At 36.7% G+C, this 11,213-nt stretch overlaps 1 protein-coding gene across 2 annotated transcripts; it reads right to left on the bottom strand.

Moving 5' to 3' along the window:
- Nucleotides 1-3,965: 3,965 nt before the first annotated feature.
- Nucleotides 3,966-9,561, bottom strand: LOC106389546. Of its 2 annotated transcripts, none has more exons than XM_048750792.1 (4): nt 5,855-9,561; nt 5,424-5,763; nt 4,281-5,353; nt 3,966-4,196 (listed from the first exon to the last, which is right to left on the bottom strand). In XM_048750792.1, exons 1-3 carry the CDS (start codon nt 6,706-6,708, stop codon nt 4,292-4,294), a joined length of 2,256 nt encoding a protein of 751 aa, XP_048606749.1. In that variant the 5' UTR covers nt 6,709-9,561; the 3' UTR covers nt 3,966-4,196; nt 4,281-4,291. The 2 variants fall into 2 exon arrangements, with proteins under 2 accessions (XP_048606749.1, XP_022553542.2); XM_022697821.2 differs by having other exon boundaries at nt 4,292-5,353.
- Between the last annotated feature and the right edge of the window lie 1,652 nt (nt 9,562-11,213).

Raw genomic sequence — 11,213 nt, 5'->3', positions numbered from 1 at the left:
GCCAAAGGACTACCGACGAGACAGTAGGAGAAAGTCAATTTCAGATTGTGAGAATTAAGCTAAGGATCATCTTGGGGTAAAAAGGATGATGGAGGATCAACTTGGGGTAAAAAGGATAACGGAGAGTTATCTTGAAGCAGAATGCGAAATGCTAATAAGGATATGGGATCTTCATAGGGTAAAAAGGGACGATAAGAACCACACCGTGGATGAGATTTCATGGAATGCTGAAGCAGCACTAGTTTTGAGAAATGATTGAAAAACTGCCATCTCTGCATGACTACTATTACATTCTGATCAAGTCTTTGTTTTTACGCTGCAGGATGTCTTCACCAGTGCATCACGAGCTCGGAGAAAGACGCATGCGCTATGGACCAAAAGGGACAAGGGTGTACGCCCGCAAGCCCTACTGTGACGCTTGGGGTGACATGGTACCTGCACTCTTCCCAGACAAAGAGGAAATGGAGTTCGCGGAGCAGCCGGACGCCCCCATCCAGGAGACGACCGTGAGGCGTCGGGTTTTGATGCCCCATTTTCAGCGGGCAGCCGAGTACAGGCTATTGTCACAGGGTCAGGGGCCTTTCCAGTTTGCGCCTGAAGTTGACATGACACCAGCCACTAAGGGCCGAGGGCGCCCAAGGACGACGGGGCCGACCAGGGAAGGTCCGGGACCAATTAGGATGGAGGACAGTGTACCAACGAGGAAACGTGGGCGTCCAAGGAGGATTCCGAGCATTGATGCAGAGAGCCTGAGGAACATAACCGGAGTATGTCGGTGTGGAACAGTGATGCAGGCCAGGCAGGGACCGCACTCAGTCCGGGAGTACACAGAGGAATTCCTGGAGTCAGCAAAAAGATGCAAGCCCAAGACAGCGGAGGATTGGTGCCGGTGGTACAAGGCAGGACTCCGCGAAGAAATTCGGGGAAAGCTGATTGGTGTGTTGGAACCATGGGAATTCGCCTTGGTGAACCGGATGGCCGGTCAGGCAATGGAGGCTGAACGGACACTTACTCGTCGGGTCGTCGCCATCTCGAGCTCTGAGGAGGACATAGAGGTGGAAGAGGATCCATCGGAGGACTCAGAGTGGGAAGAGGAGTCGGAGTCGTCGACGGGGAGTGGCCGCGTGGCTGGTCCTAAGCCGGAAGGGGAGCAGAAGTATCCAGTTCGAAGTGGCTAGTTGTGATTCCTGAATCAGCTACTAGGAGTAGGACACGGTTTTCTTCATTTCCTATTGTTCTTTTTAGCTTTTCATTTCTTGTTATAAGGATATTCACGGATTTTGGCGATACCTTGAGACCTATCTATTTATTGTAGTCCTACTCCATTTCATTTATTAAATTCGCTGTTGGTTTTAAATGAACTTGAGCAAGTAAGATGCCTTTTGTGTGCTTTCCTTGATTGTGTTTGAAAACTTTCCTCGGGTTTTGAGATGTGAAGGTTTAAAGCCTGAAGATTGGAATTCGGGGCGAATTCCGATTAACATGGGGAGAATTGTAACACCCAAAAACCAGCCCAATTAAAAACTTTTAAAGTCTAATGGGTTCTCTACAGCCCAACTAAAGAGCCCTAGGGTTTTCCCCTTTCTCCACTTATAAAAGCAAGCTTCCACCCTTTTAGTCCCGCATCAGAAACTTACAAGCGAAGCCCTGCAGAGAATTCCTAGAGATCAGAAGCCCTAGCCGTCGACTCTCTTTCTCTCTCCCCGCGCCGCCTCCCTCTTCTTTCTCTCTCTTCGCCGCGTTCCTCCTCCTCTCTCTCTCCTCGCCGCGTCTCTTTCTCTCTCTCGGACGCGTCTCTCTCTCCTTGCCGTGAGCAGCCGCGAGTGGTGGTGGTGGCCGCGTGGTGTCATAGATCTCAGATCCCGTTTCTCTTACTCCTTATTCTCAGATCCAGATCTAGGCTAAGGTGAGGTGTTCTACCCAGATCTCTTTCATTCTCTTTTATATTGTTGAATGGGTTGCTAGGATTGATTAGATCCTGTTTGTTGTTGGATGATAGATCATATTGCATCAGGACTCTCATACTGATTAAGAACTTTACACGAACGGGTTTAATGATGATTGATGATTGACTGATTGTTTGATTGGTTGAAGATCTGTGGTTTGTGATTGAGAGCTAGGATGGTTAGAAAGAAATGAATGTAGGATCATAAGAGAAATGTTAACCGGTATGGTTAGATGAATGATAGGATATCTATGCATGATTGTTAAATGGATTGAGTGTGACACCGAGAACGGGTGACGTCTAAAAAGGAAAGTAAGAAAGAGTCTAAGGGTTTAAGGAGAAGGAAATGAAAAGAAAAAGGAAAAGTTAAATGATTGAAATACGAACCACCGAGGAACTGGTGGGGAGTATGGGAAATGAATAGAAATGGAATACGAACCACCGAGGGACTGGTGGGGAGTATGGGAAAACGCGGCGGCCGTAGCGTTCAAAAACGGCAGGTTAAGAATAGAGGCGCCGGTAAGATTGAGTCACGCCGAGTCTTGGCGGGAAGGGGCCGTAATACACTGCAAAGGGTATAGACTACATCCAAGGGAACCGGATGCCGAGTGTACCAGGGCAGGCGGTTCCACAGGAATGCAGCAAGAAAAAGGGAGGGTTGGTCCGCTTGAGCTGTGTAGGTCCTAGAGTTCTAGGATGACTGGAGTCTTAAATAATAAACTGAATTGTGTGAATTGAGTGTTGACTGAGTTCATTGCACTGCTTGTTTTCGTGAAATGAAACCTTAATAGCTAGTCAAGAAATGGGTGTAGTGACTAGTCGGTTCTCGTTTCGCATTGAGCAGTATAAAAGCTCATGGGGGAGACTGGTCTAGAATCGCTTCACTGAGTATTCATACTCACCTCTCTTTTTCCCTCTCCTTTTTTGCAGAACTATAAGTGGAAATGTCAATGGTAAGAAAGGATACGCACCTTAAACTCATGGGACCAGAAACGGGACACACGGAGATGTTGGGAAAGTAGACATATGTGTCCTAAACCCCGCACCCAGGAACCCGGTTAGAAATGGGGAAGGGGCGGGTGTTTCACGTCTCCTATTAAGAAGATTATAACTGTATATATCAGATTTGTTAAACCAAGATAATCCGTTTTGGGGCTACCTATTTGTTTCATAAATCTCATAGACTCTTCAATCTAACATGGTCCAAAATATCAATATGTTCTTTATTTAGCTGATTCTCGTTAAAAATTATCGAGAGTTTGTATAAGTCATTAGGATCATATCCAAATGACATATTATGCATTTCATTCTGCATATTCACTTTATTAATACATCCTTATTCATTCTACAAATTATGTCATTCTTAATTGTGCAAATTTTAACCTGTATTGTCGTGTATGAATGATAGATGCAAGCAGTAAGCAAGGTTCTTTGATTTAGATCACAAAAATATTATTTATGTGGTACCATCTCCAAATGTCATAGAAATAATACTACAAAATAACTAAAAATCTATGGGATAAATTAATATTGATATTATATATTTTTGCTATTTAAATCCTAAAAAAAAAAAATTATCAAAAAATTTATAAAGTCAGTTCATTTTTTTCACCAATAGCAATGATGCTAATATACTATTTTTAATTATTATTTTCGCCTTTATAAAATAATGTTTTTAGAGTTGTCACACAACTTTAGAAACAAATAAAATTTAGTTTTAAATCAGACATGTACATTTTGTCTGTGGGTTTATATCTCTGCAATCAAAGAATAATATATTTGGTCTTTCGACTCTTAATTATTTGAAAGCTAAATATACCCTTTCTCTTTTTAACCTAAATATACGCTTATTCATAACTTAATTGATTATAGTGTGAGAAGTTGGGGTAATTTATTGTTTGTCAAAAGAAAAATTGATTGTTTGTCAAAAGAAAACAAAAGGACAAAGTAGGCTAAAAACGCGCCCGATTCATCAAAAGATAACCACTTTGAACATTAATAACAAGAAAATGACAATCTGTTTCAGGTAGAAAAATAAAATTCCATTAATTAAAAACATCAAGCGTTAAACATCAAACAAGCTCCAAAACGTTAAACATCAAACAAGTTCCAAAAGCACTACATATCCCAAAAACAAAACAAAAAATTCTTCCTCTTCATGCTTCTTTAAAAACTCCAAACCATCTTTCATTCTTAGATATCCATCACCACTGACTAAAACATACATGCTTGTCATCTACAGCTGACCCATCTGCCATAAAAAAACCACCATAAAGAGCTTTACTTAGTTCATGCTAAAAACCAAAAATCAAATGCTGTAAAACATATTAATAACCTTATAACAACTTAGTATTGTGTCGATTGACTTGGTCCATCTCCAAAATCCGACGTATCTCCTCCGTTTGTGTTTGTGGAATCATAACCATCTTCTCCAGTGTTTGAACTCATCCTCTTTCTTGGTTTCAAGAACTTTGGCACCCCAAAATTCTTACAATTCTTCGCATTGTGTCCAGCAATACCACAACGCCCACAATGCATTATCCTTTTCTCTCTGCTAACCTTCTTTTTAGGAGACTCATTCTGTCCTTTCTTTCTCTTTGGCTTCGGTTTCCTCCCTTTCCTATTTTCTACCTCTTCAATAAGACCAACAGGTGGCTTAACAACACAACCAAGTTTCTGCCAAAACTGCATACCGGTAACTGGACGTATCGAGTCACTATATATTTGTTGCTGCTGTGAGTTAGAGTACCAGCTAGAGGTGTAGTCTTCGTAGTTGAGCTTCTTATCTGCAAACACGCGTAATGCATGACGACATGGAAGTCCACTCATTTCCCATCTCCGACAAGAACAAGTCCTCATCCTCATGTTCAAACTGAAGCTTGTATTACACTCTCTTACTTCACATCTTCCATCTGATCCTGGATACATCTTGCAGAACTTAATCTTTTCTTGCTCTAACTCTATGAACTGTGTAGCCCGAGTAGTGAATCTACTTTTATGTTGTCGTGCTTTCAGCTTTCTCAAGTCAATCCTCACCATGGCACTTCTTCTTATTACCTCTAACATCTCAACCATTGGTGTATACCTAGCAGGATCGATGGCATTGTTGAATGACTCTGAAATGTTGTTGTGAACATCTATGCAGGAAGCAGTTGGTCCACAAAAAGCCAAGCTACAATTCTTTGGATTCTTCTCCATTATAGCTTCAAAGATACGCATATCATATTTCCGAACAGCTTCCAAGTTTTTCTGGTACTCAGGTATGGTATAACTTTCAGCTACTCGCCAAAACAGAGTCTTCATCTCACTTTGGCGAGGAAAAGCCTTTTTCAAGTTTGCGTAGATGTGGCGAGCACACATCCGGTGTTCTACCATAGGTAGCTCCCTCTCAACTGCATTCAGCAAACCCTGAAAATGAAAATATGTTTATAATCAGAATGATACTATATATCTCAAAAACAATATAAATACTACATACCTTTTGCCTATCAGAGATCAAAGTAAAACCACGACCATTTTGAAGATTCAAGTCCGCCTTCAGATTTTGTATGAACCAGCACCAATTGGGTTCATTTTCTACATCAACAACCGCCCACGCTATTGGATACATTCCATTATTAGCATCCCTTCCAACAACAGCTAATAATTGTCCTTTGAGTGTAGACTTTAGAAAACATCCATCTAGACCAAAAATAGGACGACACCAAGTTTTCCATAGTCTTTTGATCACTTCAAAGCAGACATAGAATCTGTGGAATGTTTCTGTCCCATCATCATTCTCAAACGTATCTAGCAGGACAGTTGATTCATGATTTGACCTTTGCAAAAATGCACAAACAATTGGTTAAAATGAAGAAAATCTTAGGAGTTCTAAGACATATAAAAAAAGAAGCATAAACTGAAATTTACCTTAAGAGTTCTAAGCGGTAATCTTTAAGCCTAGAAAATTGTTCCTCGTGGTCTTTTGCAATGATCTCCAAGGCTTTTGCCTTAGCCTTTTTAATCTTGTTTGGAGATACGATCAAATTGAAATTTTTTAGAATTTCATTCTGAATAGCCTTCGGTTTAATCTCAGGATCAGTCCTCCAGTCATTCAGAAACAGCTTTGTAATCACAGGAGATTTCAACATCTTACAATATCCATCCTTCACACAACTGTGTTTATCTTCAAAAACCTTCACCATCCACTTTCCAACATGTTCTTCATAAGAGCAGTGTATAAACCATGGACAGTTTTCTTTCTCTATCCCACACTTTGCTGCAGATTTATCTTTCCCCCAACGACAGAACTCAATATTCCTTCCTTCCTTTAGCACATATTCCACTAACGCCTCTTTAAAGTCTTCTAAAGTGTCAAAAACTTGTCTAAGCTTCAGCTGCCCACTGCCTCGTTTCCATCTGTAAACATTGTCCTCTTCTTCACCATCAGAGTTAGGAGGTGTGTTGTGATAGTCAAAATTTTCATCTTCATCAACAAAATTCAGTGCACTCCTTTCAACTCTAACCTCTGCTTCACACGGCTCCGGACCATCAATATCATCTGGATGCTCACTTGGGTTAACTAAAAACAAATCAACAAACTTAACCCATCTAGCTGCTTCACACATTTTCTCAAAACTCTCATCCCCAATGCAAAAACTCTTCCGTTCCTTCAAGTCTTCAAAAGGCATCTTATACCACAAATTCTGTCCAGACAACCCATCACTAAACTCATTTGACAACCTAATAAATATTTCTTCGGGTTTGCTTTCGATACTTTTCATCTCCCCACCAAAATATGTGAATTCTCCATTATACAGCTTCACCCAATACCCACCATGGTACACACTGAATGCTACGTCACCTAAGTAGCTGCAATCCACATTCAAAAATTTATTAAAACCAAAAATCTTTTCAATCAACTGAATAAAAAACGCAAAGCTTTTAGTTTTTAATCGGATTAAACTAAACCCTAAATAAACTCAATTACCTCATTCTTCCTTCTCAAAGACTTCAGCTTGTAAAGTAAAGTTGTTTCTCTGAGATTTAACTTCGATTCGTTCTGAAAACCCTAAGCCCCACTTATGTTCGAACACAATTTTGGAGGAGGAGACGATAATAATGTTAATATTTAATTATGTTTCCATATTTTCCAAAAGTTGTGTTAGTCAAGTGGTTTAAGTGTTCATAAGTTTAGTAGCTTTGCCCGAGTTCGAACCTTGCTTGGTATATATAAGAATGTTTATGATGGCGTACAAGTAAGATCATGTGGTACAGTGGTTGAGAGTATTATGTTGGCTTTATTGGTGCAGGTTCGAGTCACCTGAAACACAAATTTTTAATTTTACAATATTTTGCAAACGACGTCGTTTTAATTAGAATTGACATGTCAGCAATCCAGTCACCAGCTTAAACGGTAGACTAACCACCGTTATAGTCAACATTAATTTATACACGATTTTAAAAGTTGGTATAGTGATTTTAAATTTATAACGAGTTCATAATGAAATCAGTATTGTATCCAAGTTTGTGATGGAATACGCGCGATACAAGAAGTTCAGTCTGAAATAGGCACTTTTTCCCTTTGTACCCATCCTTTAAGTAGCTTTTATAATTAACTAGAGGGGTATCCGCGCTTCGCGCGAAATATTATTTTACTGTTGTTAATCATGACTTTATTGATGATATAATTACGCCTGTTAAGAACATTTGGTTTTTTATTTGTATTATATAGTAGTAGGTGGTAGGTTAATATATTTTATGTTTGTTTTCTCACTAATGTATTGTTGTGTGTACTTGTTAGTGGTGCAATGAGTCTATGATATAAAGCATATTGTATTTTTTTCATATTTTTGAACATTATTCCTTTAAGATGTTTTTTCCTCTCTCTATATTTTGACATTTAGTTGTCACCATCTATGTATTTCGTTTACCTTTCCAGCGTACAGTGCTTCTCACCATCACCGAAAAAGACTCATCTCCGTGCTTGTTCTTCCTCGCATTCTTTCTCTGTGTGATTATCTAATATTTGTTGTAGATCTTGTTTATGAGTTCCCACTTGTGCGGTTGTTTCTCACGGTTTTGTAGGCTGTTCCGGTTAATATTGGGTTTTCTTTTTTTTTCTTAGATTTAAGCTGATGTTAGAGACTGCATATCCATGAATTGAGTCAGAGTTTATTCATCTTTGATATTGTCTTCCTTGTCGTTGGCTTTCCGTCGGTAGTCTATGCTCGTCTTAGGTTTCAAGATTTGGTTTTTGGTGATCAGACTTCTATGCTCTCTTTCATAACTCAAAGACGGCTTCACAGTTTGCCGATTTCGTTTTGTCTTTCTTTTCCTATATGCTCTCTCATCTCGTTGCAACTTTCATCGCTGCTCGCATCTCTGGTGTCTCTCAGTTTCGCCATGTTTGCCACTCTAAGTTTGGATAGTGCTTTATTTTTCGTGTATGCTTTGTGAGCTTGGAAGGTTATTTCTGGTCTCAAGCTTGGACTCTAGTTTCTCGGTGATTGGCTTCCGTTCTCCCTCCTTCAGGTTGTTTTTCTTCTTCTTCTGTTTCCCTTGGTATAGGCGTGCAGAATTAGTTTTGGAGCTTTGGTCCCTTTTATCAAGAACGTTGTGGCTCTTCGCTGGCATGGATGTCTTGTATGTACTTTTTTAGTTTGTGAGGTGTTTCTCACCTCTTAGTTGGTAGTTGTGCTTTCGGTACTTTAGGCATATGTATTCATGCTTCGTGGTGGTTTTGGCCTTCTGGTGATTATTCTTTCTCCAACCCACTTTTTTTATTCTTTGCGTTGGTGCTTGATCGTGCTCTTTTGTGTTCGGGGATTACTTTATCTCAGATTTTTATCTTCCTATCATTTTCTAACCTCTATCTGTTCTGGCCAAAACACTATATAGTAAGGTGAAGTAAGTTAGTCTTTGTTCTTGATCTCTTTTCAACTCCGGACCTTTATTGTGTTAGTGTTATTATGACATTTTATTTTTCTCTGTGATTCAAGAGATTTTATGTTTAAATAATGTGTTTTGCTTTAGTTTTTTCTTATTAGTTTGGTTAATTTATGATTTTTAATTGCAAAATAAATATATAATTTGTAACTAAAATAATAGAAAATAGTAAAATTTTATGTTATTTTAGTTGTCAATAAATTAAATATTAAAATATATTTGTATTACTTTATTTATCTTTAATTTTAGTGATAAAAATAGATTATCAAACTTCATATGATGATGGTTAGTGCGAGAATGATTAAATAACAAAAATTCTCAGTTCAACACTACCTATCAAATTAAATCATATTCAAACTAATAGAAATGTCTGTCTTTTTGTCTTTTTTTATTTATTAATTTATCATAAATATATGATTTTTTATTTAAGTTACATGGATAATTTTTTGATTAACAAAATAGTGAATTTTCAAAGGAAATGGAAGAGGACACGTGGCAGCAAACCTCCCTGCCATTTGTCGGAAGAAGGGAAGAAGTCTACTTTATATATAAAGATTAATATATTAGACTTACTCTCAAACCTATAGGTTGATATGCCATTAATATGTAATAAATTAACTTCTAGTAAAGCTCTGTTATTGATTTTTTGAGATTACTTGAATGAACTGCTTAGTGCTTATAAACTATATTTTCAATTTATTCCTTTGAAATTTAGAGTCTCTAAATGTTAATGTTATGTTAAAAAAAAAGTGGACTCATTGGTACGATAAACAAAGGAGTCGCGAGTCTTAAAGTTGTTGGGTCCATTTTCCTTTGTGTGTTTTCTGATATTTGAGATAGGATTAGTCACTAGCTAGTTTACTGTCTAGCAGGAAACAACAAGAAGTTTTAAACTTTTTACGATTTTTGTCCAAAGTTTCTCTTCTACACCTGATCGTGTTATTTGATGATAATTACTTGACCAACCACTTTGTACTAGAGTAATGCTCTTCGTTCATGTGTTATTAAAGACGCAATTATTGATTTTTTGTCATAAGAACATCTCCAAAAACAAACTCTATTTTGAAGTTTCTCAGACTCTATATTTGAAGTTTAAAAGTGTTCTTCTCCAAAATCAAAATTTCAAACTCAACTTCAAAATTATTTGTATTTTTTAATAAGGTCATTATATTTGTCATAATCAATTTGAATTCATAAAAATTTTGTAAATAACTAGCACATATAAAAACACATTACAACAATATTAATTAATAAAATATTATATTAAAATATAAAATTTTAAACAGAATAACTTAATTAATATTAAACTTTAAGATAAATACCATATTATTCCATAAAGTGATTTTCATAATGCATATATGATCTACTAGTGCATTTCGAAGTAAAAACTGCTCTCCTCATTTTTAATTTGTAGATTAGAGATAAAAACTGTTGAAATCAGGTGATATTAATACTTGTAAATACATTAGATCAGAACAAGAAAGTAAAAGAGAAACATAAATTATTGTTAAAAGACTAACTTTTATCGATGATATTAATACTCATGAATATATTCAATATGAACAAGAAAGAATTGTACGAAAATACAGCATCAACAACAACAACCATCTTCTGTTACAGAAAACAAACTGGACAATATTTGGAAATTTTGAAGGTTCCGGATCAAACTTACATGACTATTAGTGTTGTTATTATATTTAAATCTTTGTAATAGCTATGTCTTCATGTAATTTTTAAAAGCTTTTTTGTTAAGTTTCTTTTGTATATTTTTTGTTATCTAAATCTAGTTTTAAATATTTTAAATTTTCTTTTAAAGTTTTATTTAATTTTATGTGTAAACTTAAATTTTGTAAACAAAACTTAAAATATTTATGAGATATAATTTTTATAAGGATTAAAACAATAAAGAATAATATATTTATGAATCATAAATGTGATGTGTAGGGACCAAAATGCAAATAAAAATATGAAATTTCAAATTTGAAGTTTTGAGTTGTGAAACTTCAAATATAGAGTTTCACTCCTCAAAACTTCAAAATAAATTTTTTTTGGAGAGCAAAAAACTTCATATTTAAAGTTATAAAGTGTTTTTTGAGATGCTCTAGGGACAAAACAAAAGATCTTCTTTACTGAAACGACCTGTCCAGCCAAGAGCCCACCACACAAAACGTGTTATCCCAACTTCAGTTCAATGTTTTTGAATTTTCTCACTTGGGAATTAAATCCACTTGCCAAGCTGTATGGATGTAACTCAATATCTCCTAGTTTCTATAAATATACATTGAAAAAAAAAATATTGCTGTAACGAATATTGACTGTGAACGTATATATAAGAGACTCG

This window comes from Brassica napus, chromosome C3 (assembly GCF_020379485.1).
Source record: "Brassica napus cultivar Da-Ae chromosome C3, Da-Ae, whole genome shotgun sequence".
In the NCBI taxonomy this organism is placed as follows: Eukaryota; Viridiplantae; Streptophyta; class Magnoliopsida; order Brassicales; family Brassicaceae; genus Brassica; species Brassica napus.
This window is presented reverse-complemented; position numbering and strand designations above follow the sequence as displayed.